At 39.0% G+C, this 16,639-nt stretch overlaps 1 protein-coding gene across 1 annotated transcript; it reads right to left on the reverse strand.

Moving 5' to 3' along the window:
* Positions 1-1,496: 1,496 nt before the first annotated feature.
* Positions 1,497-2,756, reverse strand: LOC145126838 (uncharacterized). Its single transcript, XM_079062124.1, has one exon. The coding sequence runs from the start codon at positions 2,754-2,756 to the stop codon at positions 1,497-1,499; it is 1,260 nt and encodes a 419-aa protein (XP_078918250.1).
* Between the last annotated feature and the right edge of the window lie 13,883 nt (positions 2,757-16,639).

Here is a 16,639-nt window from a genome sequence, read left to right on the forward strand (position 1 = left end):
CTTTGCAAAATCTTTTTCAAATTACCCAAACACTCATGAAAAGAATTACCATAAACTGTGAAGTCGTCCATAAAAACTTCAATGATTTCCTCAACATATTCCGAAAAAATACTTACCATGCACCTTTGAAAAGTGGCTGGAGCATTGCAAAGTCCAAAAGGCATTCGCCTATATGCAAATGTTCCAAAGGGACATGTGAAAGTAGTTTTTTCTTGGTCCTCGGGTGCAATAGGTATTTGATGGAAACCGGAATACCCATCCAAGCAACAATAATGTGTTTTTCCCGCTAACCTTTCCAACATTTGATCAATGAAGGGAAGTGGGAAATGGTCTTTCCGGGTTGAGGAATTGAGTCTTCTATAATCAATGCAAACTCTCCACCCGTTTTGCACACGGGTGGGGACTAACTCACCTTGGTCATTCTTTGTAACGGTTATACCTGTCTTCTTGGGCACAACTTGGACCGGACTTACCCACTTGCTATCTGATATAGGGTAGATCATCCCCACATTCAACAACTTCAAAATTTCTTTCTTCACTACCTCCATCATTGGAGGATTCAAACGCCTTTGAGCTTCTCGGGAAGGCTTGTAGTCTTCTTCCATAAGGATTTTGTGCATGCAAAGTGAAGGACTTAGCCCTTTGATGTCGGCTATAGTCCACCCGATAGCTTCCTTGTACTCCTTCAAGGTGGTGACAAGCTCTTCTTCTTCTTGTGTTGATAACTTGGTGGAGATGATCACTGGCAAAGTCTCTTTGTCTCCAAGATATGCATACTTGAGATGCTCGGGTAAGGTTTTGAGCTCCAATTCCGGTGCCTGCACAATAGAAGGAACAAGTTTCTCATTAGACATTGGTATTTTCAGCTTTGGACCATCAAACCTCATTTTCTTCTTCTCATCCATGCAAGACACAACCTCCATAATCTCTTTATCAATTGTAAATTGATTGGCAAGTTTTTCCACTCTTTCCTTTTGAAGATTCCTGTCTAAAATGAGAGCTAACACATCAAGATTAGACAAATCAAAACACTCCTCTGTCAATGGTTCAATGACATCCACAAAATTCAAAGATGAAATATCACTTGGATATCTCATAGCATCATAGATATTGAAATTTATCACCTCCCCATCAAATTCCATGGACAATGTACCATCATAAACATCAATTTTGTCCTGGCTGTTTTCAAAAAGGGTCTTCCTAGGAGAATTGAACTCAAATTTGGTGAGTCATCATCATCCATGTCAAGGACATAAAAATCTGCTGGAAATACTAATTCATTCACTTGGACTAACACATCTTCTAGCACACCTTTGGGATGTACTAAAGATCTATCAGCCAATTGAATGATTACCCCGATCTTCTTCAATATGCCAATATTTAAAGTTTTAAAAATGGAATATGGCAAAACATTGATAGAAGCTCCAAGGTCTAGCATAGCTCGTGGAACATGAAGATTACCTAATTTGCAAGGAACCGTAAAAACACCCGGATCCTTACATTTTTGAGGTAGTCTTCTCTATAACACTCCCTTTCAACTTTTTCTTGGATGTACATAATTCCTTAAGGAATTTAGCATACCTAGGGACTCGTTTGATGGCATCAATAAGAGGAATATTTACCTCAACCTTCCTAAACATCTCCATGATTTCATTGTCTTCCTTCTCTCGCTTTGACTTGCTTAACCTTGAAGGAAATGGGGGAGGAGTGACTTTTGCTTCAATATGAACTTGCTTTGAAGGTGTTTTTGACTTCTCTTCTTTTTTCTCTAGCTCCATCTCTTCTTTTTCTTCAATCATTTTAGGACCTTCATATTCTTTGCCATTCCTCAAAGTGATGGCACATGCACTATGTTTTGGATTCTTCTCGGTTTGCGCGGGTAGTTTGCCTTGTGACTCCAATTTACTCACAGAAGTGGCGAGTTGAGTCATTTGTTGCTCCAAAGTCTTGATGCTCGCCTTGGTCTCATTTTGAAATGTTTGAGTACTTGTGGCTAAACTCTTGACAATGTCTTCCAAAGACATTCCTGACCCGCTTGAACTGCTTCCTTGCTGCATGTTTTGAGGTTGGAATTGAGATTGATGATGAGGTTGATTTGGCTGGAAATGTGGTTGATAATTTTGTTGATGATGCATTTGATCTTGAAATGGAGGTCTTGGTGGATAAGGTGGCCTTGGCTGAAAATTGGCATTGGGTTGGTGCCAATTTGGATTGCTTCTTGGCTGGAAGTTTCCTTGTTGTTGACTTGAAAATCCCATAGCTTGAACTGGCTCTACATCTTCTTGTAACATTGGGCACATATCAGTGGGATTTCCAACTTGTGTACAAATACCACAAGGTCTAATTGTTGGTGGTTGCACGCCCTTGTCCTTTGCAAGCATCATCACTACTTTAGTCAACTCAGAAAGTTGACTTTCAATTTTTGGGGTAGAAATTTCTTTCACTCCTCTTGGTGCATCACTGTACCATTCTTCTTCTTGGACTCTATGCTTGGACTCTTCTGCCATGTTCTTGATAAGAACTCTGATTTCTGTTGGAGTCTTATCAACTATAGATCCACCACTTGATGCATTGAGTAATCTCCTATCCCAAGATGACATTCCTTCACAAAAATACTGCAACAACTGATATTCTGTAATCCCATGTTTTGGACATCTTGAACACAATTTCTTGAACCGTTCCCAATAAGTATGCAAGGCTTCTCTCTTTTGTTGCTTGATACCAATTATCTCTCTGCGTAAAGCTGAAGCTCTCATTTCTGGAAAATATTTATCCAGAAACATCCTTGCAAGTTCATTCCATGTTGTAACTGACCCCGGTGGTAAGTCATATAACCACTCCTTGGCTGAATCTTATAAAGCAAAGGGAAATGCCCTTAACTTGATTTGATCTTCTGTAACTTCATGTGGCTTCATACCCACACAGACAACATGAAATTCCTTAAGGAATTTATGTGGGTTTTCATTCTCAAGACCACGAAATGAGGGTAACAAATGGATGAGTCCAGACTTGAGTTCAAAGTTGATTGCTGCAGGGTAATTAATGCATAAAGGTTGTTGGGTGACATCTTGAGTGACCCACTGTCTAAAGGTTTGTTCAAGTGGTGGGTTTGGAGGATTTTGGTTTCCTCCATGATTGTCTGCCATGGTAGGAGTAGGTGAAGATGGTGGGGTGGTACTTTTGGATGTTGGTGAAGATGTGGTTGATGGATTTGATGAAGAAGCTCCGGATTGTTGTTTCTTTAAAAGTTTAGGTTGCTTCCTTCTTTGTTTTGCAAATTTCTCTATCTCCAAATCAACTGGTAAAGGTGTACCTGTGCGAAAAGATCTTGGCATAAACAATTAGTACTACCGTATCCCCGGCAACAGCGCCAATTTGTTTAGCTGTCAAACCAACAAATAATGGGATAAAATAATATTAATAAAGCTCAACTCACTGCTATTTCTTATACTAAAGATAGTATAGAGTAAGTAGGGTCGGTCCATAGGAATACAAGACTTCTTATCTTGCCATATTTTCACACAGAATACAAATAATATTAAAATGGGGGATTGTGTTTGAACTAGATTTAAACTTCATAAATAAACAAGATTGTTAACAGAATTTAGTAAAAGAAATACATTTCAGATTCTGATTCTTATACATGTATTATGTTGAAAGATGCAAAATGAATATGATTATGTTCTATCTAGGTTGGTAATTTAGATACTAATAAACTCTAATATCCAAGTTGACAAAAAATGTTTTTATTCAAAACATGTTCGTCAAATAAAACTTCATTTAATTGATTTAATTCAAATAAGCTCTTTCATCAAATCATTAAATGACTTTAAGTTCTTGCAACAATTACCAACAATATTCAATATTCCTCATAAGCTTGGGATTATGAACATTTAATCTTTGATTACACTCATTTTGATTTAATTACAATCAATTAAGTGCATGTTACTAACATCAAATCATAAAACATATACGAATTTTACAATTTGATTAACTAGATTGATAAAAACCCTAATTCATTGATCAAGTGAAAAAGAGAATAAACCAAACACATGATTAAGATCAAATCAAAGATTACTAGATGTTAAACACAAATCAAGTTCAAGTTACAACCTAACAACACATACTTAAGAATTCAGATTCGGAAATGATAATGAAATCAACCACACATGTCTAGGTTAAACTACAAATCAAACAAGTTTAAACTTCAAATTGACTTACAAAAAGGAAATTAAAGTGTTTCCAAGTGTTAATCTACTTCCAAAAGCTCTGAAAATCGCCTTCTCTCTGCCCAAAATCCGACCTAACCTCAAAAAAACCGATTGTCTGAATTATATGAGAGTAAAACTACTTTAAAAACTGTCGAGACGTTTACACGGCCCGTGTAAATTAAAGGGTGAAATTTACACGACCGTGTAAACAAGAAAAGTAGAATGCTCAATCCTTCCAGGCCTTCGAAGTAGAATGCTCTTGTATATGCGTTTATACGGCCCGTGTAAATTATAAGCTATCATTTACACGGCCGTGTAAATACCTGTGAAGCCAAATTCTTTATTTCTTCATTCTCTCTCTTCAATGCTCCAAAACTTCTGAAACTTTGTCTCCAACTCTTTTTAACTTCCTCCATTAAGATCCAACCTTCAAAAGTCCCTGAAATATCATAAAAGTGTGTGAATGGAATTGCATCATGAAAAATCCCGAAAAATATGCAAAATGCATGAGTTTAAACCTAAATGCAATGCACTTTTATGAACTAAAACTACAAAATGAATGCATGAAATTCACCTAACAATATCTCGAAAACTCCCCAATCATAGCCGTCTCTATGTTGGAACCTGAAAGTGAACCTCTAGCAATCTCTAACCCTTGAAGTTCCGAAGTCAGGCTTGAGTCCGAAATGGTTATGGTATGAGATGATGGTTGAAGTCCGAAGTTGAATTTGTGGTACGAGATGAAGAAATGTTCCGAGTTAGTGTGTCAGTCTATGCATTAATTATTCTTGTCTTTTGTTTGATGTACCCTTACATAGGACGAAGTCTTTTTGTCAATTTGGATAATCAGAGTGTCAGATGTAACTTGTTTATCCAGTCCTTTGTATGCATTTCGGTTTGTAAGTTGTACTCCTTTTCCTATATAAGGAGTGCTTAATGACAAGAATAGATGACAGATTGTTGCTCTAAAGATAGTTATATTTGAATTTACTTCACTTTCACTTTTCTCTCAAATCAAACTCTTTCAAACATTCTACTTGTTCATTTATTGTCTTTACCTTGATTATACTCATTGTTCCATATTTAATACTTGAAGTACTTTGTTGATTTTCATCTTCAGTCTCGACTGGTCTTGCCAGACTTGACTGGAACACATAATTATAAGAAGACATTGATCTTAAGCATGAACTCAAGGTTTGAGTGTTCGAACCTTGTCCCTGCGCATCGTATCCTTGTTCTCACAATTAGTATCAGAGCTTGAGTGGTTGTCCTTTGAATCCATTAGTACATATTATAGTTGATTCGATATTACCCTAATATTTCGATCATTTCTTTGTTCAGGATAAAAGATCTTCTATATACCACTTTTGCTCAAGATATCTTAACTTCAATGGCTGCTTCTAATTCTCAACAAATGTATTCAATGTAAATAGCGAATAGCGTGGGCTACCCTTCTCGTGCCCCATTGCTAGTTGTTGAACAGTATGATCACTGGAAAGTCAGAATGGAAAGATTTTTACTTGGTAAAGAAATAGGTGAAGCTATCTAGAGATTCGTTAAAGAAGGTCCACATGTTCCAGTTTGAAAAATTGTTAGAGATGCTGCTGTAACTCTCATGGGACAGGATGAACAGCGTCAAGCACCTCTCACTGCTAATGACATCGAAAAGTTGCATGCAGATCAAGCTGGTGTTTGGTGTTCCTCCTTCTCTCTTTGAGAACATTAAACTGTGTAAATCTGTTAAAGAGATTTGGGACATACTTTAAGACCTGTTCGAGGGATCAGAGAACATGAAGGATAAGCATCTAATCTCAGTTGTCAACGAGTTCGACACCTTCACTACAACTCCTGGTGAATCTGTTGCCTCAGCTTCAAACAGACACCGAATCGTCGTCAACCACATGACAACTCTCGGGATAGTCCGAACCCCACTTGAATACAACCTCAAGTTAATTAACAACCTCAGAAAGGGATGGGGTAATGTAAAATCGTGTCTTCATAGTAATAGATCTCTGAAAAAGCTGAAGCTCTACCAACTATTCGATGAGCTTCAAGGTCATGAATCAAATGTTGCACAAACCCTACGAGAAATCACGGGAGGTCCTTTAGCTCTTGTTAGTTCTTACGATCCTCAAATTTCAAACCTCATTGTCGTGGACCCCTTCACAGCCGTTGTTCCATATATCCCACCTATTCAACCCTCACCTCCAGCCTTACCTGTTCCTGCAAACATAAACTATCAAATAAATGGTGACCTCAACCTTGAAGAAATGTACTTCGAACTTCGCTTCCAACAGGAGTTTGCCTTGCTTTCCATGAAATACAATCATCCTTTTAACAAGCCATATCACAACCGTTTCCATGCTCCTCACTAAAATAATCATCAACCATTCAACAAACCTTAAGAAAACCCACCAACTTACAAACCTAACCTTACTACACCAAATCACTATTGGATAAGGTGTCTAAGTCCGTAAATATATTTGGTATGACTTGATCCGACCCGGCATGGTCCATTTGGGTTGCACTTCACCTAACAATTTGTATGGATATATTTTTGAGAATAAGATGTTTATGATCCATTAATATATTATTTGTTATAATATATTAATATTATTTAATTAGTGTTGATCAAGAAATGATTTATGGAATTAATTCAATGATCAAATGGAACTAATTAAATATGGACTCTTGCATATATATGGAATGGGCTAAGATTTATTTAGGATGGGCTAAGAGTATATGGAAGTCCACGGATAGTCCATGGAGCTTTTAACCCATGGATCCTAGGTAAATGAAGAGTCATGGGTATTAGGGTGTAACCCTAATCCTCCATACTATATAAAGAGGGCCTTGGTTCTAGAATTGGCACTAGTGTGTGTGAGAAACAAGGGTGGGCCGATTTTAGCAAGCATCATATTCTCTCAAGTATTTCCAAGTTGTTTTGGGTGATTTGTGACACCACTTGAGGCACCCACACTATTGGTGCTAGGCTCTAAAACTCCAAGCAATCAACCACAAAAGAAAGGTATGTTATTCTACTTAAAGTTTTGTATTACAAGTACCCTATAACATGCTAGTTAGGTTGTAAACCTTGGAAATCAAATTTGCATGTAATTTAGAGAAAACATAGATCCAAGGTTTCTAGGGTTGCATGTACACCATAGGAGTGTTAGAATGCTCAAAACCAAACAGTGGTATCAGGGCCTAGGCTTGTTTTTTTGATACTTGATGCAAACTTGTTGAAAAAGCTCAAAAATTTACACTCTGCAGCATTAACTCGCCGAGTCCATGGGGGGACTCGACGAGTCCATGTGTAAATTCATCCTACTCTTCGAGTAGGTTCTTGCACTCGACGAGTAGGAGCCTCTGAATGCAGATTTTCGACTTTTGCTGCTGGAAATGGACAAGAAACATTACCCTAAACTGTTTTGGTGTTTTAAAACTTGTTTTAGATGGTGTAATGCTTATGCTAATCCATTTACAATGGCTAATATCAAAATTCCATGTTTTATATGTGTTAATATGATTCTTGAAATTTTGATATGAATGTTCATGTTCTTATGAGTTTTAGAAGATCATAGGAATTATGTGTAACTTGCTTGTAAGTATGATTCTTGGTCTTAATGGCTAATGATGGAGTCCATAACTTGTCCTCAAGTTATGGATACCCAAAAGTCACTTCTTTAAAAGTGTCATTAAAGAATAAGAGGTTACATAAAGTGAAGAGTCTTCACTTTAATGGACCATTAAACTCATAAGTTATGAAATGAAAAGTCTTGAATAGTTTCAATACTTGCCCTCAAGTTTGGAACTTGTAAAGTCTCACACATCATTACTTTAAATTCCAAATTGAACCTTTGAATTTTAAAAGTTTAAAATTCAACCCTTATACTTCTATAATATTAAAAGTTTAATTATTATATATATGTATAAGAATAAGTCAGTCTTACCGTTAGTAGGCCTCATTCACGAAGCCGGTCTATAAGGGGGTATAAGGTTGTTGCCTATAAAATGGCAGCTTAATGGGTGTCCACTCTCACCCACCGCTTCCTTGACTGGTGGAGGGTCGTTAGCTGAACGGGTAGGATAGGACCTTAATACTCATTAAAAGTATAATAGAATTATAAAGTAACTAAACCTTTATTAATTCCCAATCTTAGTTACTTTAGGAAAAATGTGAAATAGGTGCTAACCCATGAAATTACACTTTGTACCTTACCAAGTCGTTAGTGGAGCGCGTGTGGTTAACCGGAACACTAACTAGGACTAGTAAGAGTGGCAAAGGGTGACTTAAGTTTTATCATAGATCGGTGGAGCGCGTGTGGTTAACCGGCACATCGATTAGGTGATAAAATTAACGGTACCAAGTCAATATGCATGGTTATTCACACCTTGTTTGTGATCCTCGGCATCCCAGTCACAAACTTGAGAGGGCACAATCGAGATTCAAACATGCCATTGAAAGTTCAATGTATCTCAAAAGATCTAGGAATTTCAAATCCAATAAAACTTAATAATCTATTTCGTTTTCGTGGTGGAAATTGGTAGATCGTCATTTACCTACCTTCAAATATTTTATAGCTTGGATTACGACATCCCTTTTCCAAGTTATGAAATAGTTTGTAGGATCCTAGCCTTAATACTTCATTTGGGTGACTTATTAAGGACTCTTTATCTAATAAAAACTTGTCTTTCTTTCTTTTCAGATGTCTTCCAACACTGCTACTGGCTCAAACCCTACAGACTCCTTTTCCCTAATGAACTTGTGTGGGAAAGTCACTTTTGATGGTTCCAATTTCAATGAATGGATTAGGAACATCAGAATGATTACTCGCTATGAGGGCAAAGAGTATGTCCTCGATAAGGAGCTAAAGGTTATCGATGAGTCAATTGCTACTCCTGAGGAGATTGCTGAGTACACTACCCATGAGAAAGATGCCACTAAGGTGTCTTGCTTCATGTTGGCCACAATGACAGCAGAACTCCAGAAATCCTATGAAGATTTCTACCCTTTTGAGATGCACCAGGATCTGATGGATAGGTACCATCAGAGTGCTCGTCAGGAGAGGTATGAAATCATTTCCTCCATGATAACAGCTAGGATGAAAGAGGTAGAACCCCTCACCGGTCACTTGAAGAAAATGCAAAGGTTCGTGGATCGGTTATTGAAGCTTAATGTGGACTTTCCTGAGGACATGGCGATTGACATCATTATCCATTCCTTACCTCCACGTTATGATCAGTTTCGTTTGACTTATCATATGAACAAGGAGGAAGTCACACTAAGTAAGCTCCAAGGACTTTTAAGGACCGCTGAAAGTGGTCTTAAAAGTAAATCAACTGTTACAGCTACTCCTACTACAGCCCCTGTTCTGGCAATTGGGCAGGGAAAGGGGAAGAAAAGGAAGACCCCTTCGAAGGGTACCAAGGGAAAGTCTCTTGATGGCTCCTCTTCAAGTGGAACCAAGAAAGGTTCCATTCCTCCTTCTTCAAACCCAAAGGAAGCACAGTGCTTCTACAACCATGAAAAGGGGCATTGGAAGCGAAGCTGCCCTAAGTACTTGCAAGATGTAAAGGATGGGAAAGTTAAACCCACCCATGCAGGTATTTACATTATATTGTCTAAAAACTCATTGCATACTAACTCTTGGGTGTTTGATACAGGTTGTGGTATTCACATTTGTACTGATTTGCAGGGCCTAAGAAGTAGTGAAGAAGTGGAGCACGGGAAGATAAACTTAATCATGGGCAATAGGAAAGCATCACCTGTTACCAAGATAGGAGTTTATTCTTTATTGCTTAATAATGGCTTAATGTTAGATTTGAATAATTGTTGTTACTCGTCAGAAATGGCGAGAAATATTATTTTCTTTCATAGTTTGTACAAGCAAGGATTCACCTTTTCATTTGATAATAAGATTGGTGCTATTGATGCTTTTTATAATGATGTGTTTTATTTTAAAGCATTACCTTGTGATGGTGTATATGAAAATGTGTCGATTGTAGACAATTTCGGAAATAATGTATTTCACATTGATTCTTCTATTACTTTGGATAAAAGATCCTTGTGGCATTATCGTCTTGGACATGTCAACAAGAAGCGCATAGGCCAACTCCAAAAGGCTGGAGTTTTGGAATCTTTTGACCTAAAATTAGATGATAGTTGCGAGTCTTGTTTACTTGGAAAAATGACAAAGTCACCCTTCACTGGTACTTGTGAGAGGGGTGAGGGTTTGTTGGACCTCATACACACTAATGTGTGTGGACCCTTCAAAACTGCCACAAGGGATGCTAATCGCTATTATGTGACTTTTACTGATGATTTTAGTAGATATGGATATATCTACTTAATCAAGCATAAGTCAGAAAACTTTGAGAAATTCAAAGAGTTTACGTAGGAAGTGGAGAATCAACTGGGCAGGAACATCAAGATGCTCCGATCCGATCGGGGAGGAGAGTATCTTAGTATTAAGTTCCTTGACTATCTTAAGGAATATGGGATTGTCTCATAATCGACACTTCCTAGGACACCACAGCTGAATGGTGTGGCTGAGAGGCGCAATCGAACCTTGTTGGACATGGTTCGTTCTGTGATGAGTCGAGCTTCGTTACCAATCTCATTCTGGGGGTATGCCTTAGAGACTGCCGCCCATATCCTTAATCTAGTCCCTACAAAGAAGGTTGCCAAAACACCTCATGAGATGTGGACCGGAAAAGTTCCCAATCTGGACCACATCAAGATTTGGGGTTGCGAGGCTTTCGTAAGGAGCGAGTCTCACGACAAGCTCGAACCTCAAAGAGAGAGGTGTATTTTCATCGGCTTCCCACAAAAATCCTGTGATTACCTCTTCTATAGACCCAGTGAGAATGTGGTCTTTGTGGCAAGGAGAGGAGTCTTTCGTGAGAGAGAATTTATAAGCCAAGGAGACAGTGGGAGGCAAATTGACCTTGAAGAGCTTCAGGAGTCAAGCGGTGAAGGAACCTCAAACACTAGCGACCAACCTGAGGAGGAAACTCCTATTGATCCGATAGATGAGCCCATACCTCTGAGGCATTCCACGAGAGTTAGGAATGCACCTGAGCATTACTATGGTTTCCATATTACTGCGAAAGGTGATACCCTTATCAGTGATAGTACACTGATAAGTCTGGATGAACCTAACAGCTACACGGAAGCCATGGCAGGCCCTGAGGCTGCTAAATGGAAAGAGGCTATGGACAGCGAGATACAATCCATGTATGACAATCAAGTTTGGAACTTGGTTGGCAATGTATCAGGTCGTAAGACAGTTAGGTGAAAATGGATCTTCAAGAAGAAGACCGACATGGATGGTAATGTACAAACTTATAAGGCACGACTGGTTGCAAAGGGCTTTTCTCAAACCCCGGGAGTTGATTACGATGAGACCTTTTCACCAGTGGCAAAGATTAAGTCTATTAGGGTTATGCTAGCCATTGCAGCATTTCATGATTATGAAATATGGCAAATGGATGTCAAAACCGCTTTCCTTAATGGAAAGTTGGCTGAGGATGTTTACATGGCTCAGCCAGAGGGTTTTGTCGATGCAAAGTACCCTAATAGCGTGTGTAAGCTTGAGAAATCCATTTATGGATTGAAACAAGCACCTCGCAGATGGAATCTTTTCTTCGATGAAAAAGTCAAAGAGTTTGACTTAAAGGAGCAAGGATGAGTCCTATGTATATGTTAGGGCTAGTGGGAGTATAGTTAGCTTTTTGGTGTTGTATGTGGATGACATACTACTCATAGGAAATGACATCCCAACTTTGTAGGAGGTTAAGTCCTGGCTTGGGAAGTGTTTCGCTATGAAGGACCTTGGAGAAGCTGACTATATCCTAGGGATAAGGATACTGAGAGATAGGAGTAAAAAACTAATTGGACTTAGTTAGAGTACCTACTTGGATAAAGTGTTGAAGAGGTTCAACATGGAAAATTCCAAGAAAGGAGAGTTACTGATCCAGCACAATGCCAGACTGAGTAAAACTCAGAGCCCGAGTACAGAAGATGAGATAGCTGAGACGAGTCGAGTACCATATGCTTCCGCTGTGGGCTCAATCATGTATGCTATGACTTGTACTCGCCCTGATGTGGCCTTTGCTTTGAGCATGGTCAGTAGATATCAAGGGATCTCTGGCAAGGCTCACTGGACTGCGGTAAAGAATATTCTCAAGTACCTACGGAGGACTAAGGTCTGGGTTCTTACCCTCGGTGGGAGTGATGACTTGAGAGTAGTAGGGTATAGCGATGCTAGTTTTCAGACTGATAGGGATAATTTCCGCTCTCAGTCAGGCTGGGTCTTTACCCTAAATGGAGGAGCAATTACATGGAATAGTTCCAAGCAGGAGACAGTAGCTAATTCTACTTGTGAATCAGAGTACATAGCAGCAAGTGAAGCGGCAAAGGAGGCGATATGGCTGAAGAACTTCATTGGAGACCTTGGAGTTGTACCAGCTATACAGGAGCCTATGGAGATTTTCTGTGACAACAATAGTGCGGTTGCCTTAGCCAAGGAACCAAGAGATCATGGTAGATCCAGACACATTGACAGAAAATATCACTTCATAAGACACAAAATAGAAGAAGGACTCCTCGTGGCAAAGAGGGTATCGTCGGAAGAGAATCCTGCAGATCCCCTCACGAAGGGACTGACTAGGGTAAGGCATTTGCAGCATGCGAGAAGCATTGGGCTGAGGGACGATATAAGTTTTAATATTTAGATAGTTTTCTGAAACTTGTAAAATGTAATTAACATTTGATGATTAAATAAAATTTGTTATTTATTTATGAGTAAAGTGTTACTATCCTATGTTGATCGTTTACTATTGTTTCAATTGTGCATGTTTTGACTTCCAGAATAATTATTTTATTCAAACTCTCCACAGTCGGTCATACGTTGGAAGTAAGTATTGAATTAAAGACTGTCATGAATCTGGCTTGTAAGATTTGTCTAAGGTGCATTAGACATAGCAATGGTTGCTACAATATTCATGAGTGCTCATAAGTTCTGAGTATTAGATTAAACCCACGCTCACTTGTATCACTTCATGGAATTTATCTCGAGTGATCGTGAGACGGTAACATCATATAAATCTTCAAACCTAGAGATATGAGTTGTTGACTATGAGTTGGTTATACATTGATTGTACGAAAACGCATTGGTAACTCGATGTTATAAAACATGCTTTTGTGCATAATTCAATAAGTAGTCAGTACAAGCATATGAGTCGAAGTATATATGTTCCTTCTAGGATTAGAAGCGATATTTGGGCCCCTCGATGATTTGGTTTTGACCTATGTACCGGGCCCGGTCAAAACCTAATTGATGTGTTCAATTTAGTTCTATGTCAAACAGATCAGAGATCGAGAAAAAACTGCTAGACAATAAGTACGACATTGTTCCATGTATTTGTCCGGCTGATATCTTGAGAACAGAGGATTATATGCTCACTTATCTAAAATGGCGCTTCATAGTTCAACAAATTTTTAAAAGAGCTATGATTTCTGGTTGGTTCCTGAAGTTATACTTGCAGCTATAGTTATCAGACTTATCGAAGTGGGAGACTGTTGGATAAGGTGTCTAAGTCCGTAACTATATTTGGTATGACTTGACCCGACCCGGCATGGTCCATTTGGGTTGCACTTCACCTAACAATTTATATGGATATATTTTTGAGAATAAGATGTTTATGATCCATTAATATATTATTTGTTATAATCTATGAATATTATTTAATTAGTGTTGATCAAGAGTTGATTTATGGAATTAATTCAATGATCAAATGGAACTAATTAAATATGGACTCTTGCATATATATGGAATGGGCTAAGATTTATTTAGGATGGGCTAAGAGTATATGGAAGTCCATGGATAGTCCATGGAGATTTTAACCCATGGATCCTAGGTAAATGAAGAGTCATGGGTATTAGGGTGTAGCCCTAATCCTCCATACTATATAAAGAGGGCCTTGGTTCTAGAATGGGCACTAGTGTGTGTGAGAAACAAGGGTGGGCCGATTTTAGCAAGCATCATATTCTCTCAAGTATTTCCAAGTTGTTTTGGGTGATTTGTGACACCAGTTGAGGCATCACACTATTGGTGCTAGGCTCTAAAACTCCAAGCAATCAACCACAAAAGAAAGGTATGTTATTCTACTTAAAGTTTTGTATTACAAGTACCCTATAACATGCTAGTAAGGTTGTAAACCTTGGAAATCAAATTTGCATGTATTTTAGAGAAAACATAGATCCAAGGTTTCTAGGGTTGCATGTACACCATAGGAGTGTTAGAATGCTCAAAACCCAACAATCACACCTCGGAATCTTCACACCTCACAAATGTGGTCATGGAAACCATTTTTCCAAAGATTGCTTAACTGAAGTCCCACAGAAACCCAAGATCAAGGACTCTGCTTACTATGCACGTCGAGCTCAAGAAATGGCAGAGAGTGAAAAGGCTTTTGTTACAGCTGTATCAAGAGAAGTGGAAGGGTATTGGTCTTCTGGAGATGATGATGATGTGAGTACTAGGAGAAACATGTGCCTCATGGCTAGACAGACAATTCAATGTGATGAAGGCTACTATTATATGGATCAGAGGAAGACTATGAAGATGTCGAACCAAACTACTGCTACATGGCTACCAACGATGCACCCGGTAGACGCATAGTTCAACGGGTGAAATTTATGATTACTGATAATAACTTTAATTTGTCTCTTTGCGAACCATATCTAACCCAGATCCAATCAGATACGAACATCATTTACAAAGCCTATGAATCAACCATAGAAGCCAGTGAGAAGATTGAGAGTGAATTAAGTCGTCTTAGATTACGATTCGAGGATAAGAAGTTGAAAATAGAGTCATTAGAACGAGAGCTTGTAATGTCAAAAGATGAATCTATCATTCTTACAGAAAAATGTGAAATCACTTATTCTGAAAGAAATGTTTTAATTCCTGACAACAAACGTCTCAATACCAAAATGTTTTAATTGTTGCGTTCCTCGGCTGTCGTCTGCCACCGCATGGTTGGCGGTGTTGTATGTGTTATTTGCATGTGTACGGTGAGTATTCAGTTTAGAGCGGTGAGGGAGTGCGTGTTCAGTCGTGTGTGTGTGTAGATGGCCGAAAATCCCAAACAACCACCATGGTAGCCAACCATGGTGGCTGCCGCCATATTATCTTCTTCTGTCGCTACCAGCCACCGTAGGAGGTGGCTGTGTGTATGTGGTGTGTGAAATCTTGGTAAATTCATATGTTGTAGTAGTGTTTCATTGGTTGGGCATTTCTTGGTTGAAAGTTGAAGAAAACCCATCACCACCACCGTGAGGTGGTGGCTGCCGCCGTGAACCGTCGTCGACCACCACCGTCCGAGGTAGCAGTGGGTGGTGATCGACCTAGTGAAACCCTAATTAACATAAAAACTTAACCATTTGACTCATTATCATATACTTGGGTTAGAAACCCTAATTAGGGTTTAGAAAACCCTAATCATGGAGATTATAGTTGGACTTGCTGGGACCCACGTTTTGGCCCATTGGATTGAAGTTATGACTTATGCTTGATCACATTGTATGATTGGCCTAGTGGGGGTGATGGACTTAATGGATTAAGTCCTTAATGGGTTAAGTAAGAACACTTAACCCTAATTGTAATTTTATGTGAAAACCCTAATTGTGTTTAGGTTTTTAGTTGGGCTTTTCCTTTGGGGTTTGATGTTTAGATTCTTGATGGGCCATTTGAGAACAAGTGTATGGGCTAGGAAATATTAGATGGGCTTTAAGGTAAGGCCCAAGTAAAGGGTTTGGGCCCAATTTGGAAAATTGGGCCATATGTTGGACATTGGTTGATTGCTTGGCTTTTGGGCCTTCAAAGTGTGAGTTTGGGCCTTAGGCTTGGATCAAGCTAGGTTGGGGTAAAGTAGTCTTTTTACCCCAAGAAAGGATTTATTGTTATGCATTGGAACCCAATTATTAATTGGGTGTTGTTTTGATGTTGATAGTTCGGGGATCTGTCAGCCAGCAGCTGAAGTTTTATCCGCGGGACTTCAACAGTGCGATGTGAGTTTCCTCACTGGTTTTAGCGGGTCGAAGGCACTAATGCCGGCCCAAGTTTATGTTATGTTGTTAGTATGCTAGCTTTCTTTGTGACTCTTGCATGTGCCTGTGCTTATCTGTTTTCCAGGCTAAGGCCCGATGCCGGGCGGGGCCCGATGAATATTTGTATGCTATGTATTTATGTGATTATTGCATATGTATGTGTTTATTTGATATATGTTATTGTATGTTGGGCGGGGCCCGTTTTACCGCGCTCGGCTCGATGCCGGGCAGGGCCCGATGCCGGACGGGGTCCGAAGTCGGGAGGGGCCTGATGAAGGACGGGGCCCACTATATGTTTATTGTATGTGCG

Source organism: Lactuca virosa, chromosome 7, assembly GCF_052849685.1.
Source record: "Lactuca virosa cultivar CGN04683 chromosome 7, Lactuca_virosa_CGN04683_v6, whole genome shotgun sequence".
Classification (NCBI taxonomy): Eukaryota; Viridiplantae; Streptophyta; class Magnoliopsida; order Asterales; family Asteraceae; genus Lactuca; species Lactuca virosa.

Coding starts and splice junctions, on each gene's coding strand:
- LOC145126838 (XM_079062124.1), bottom strand. CDS start 2,756: ATGAGAGCTTCAGCTTTACGCAGAGAGATAATTGGTATCAAGCAACAA.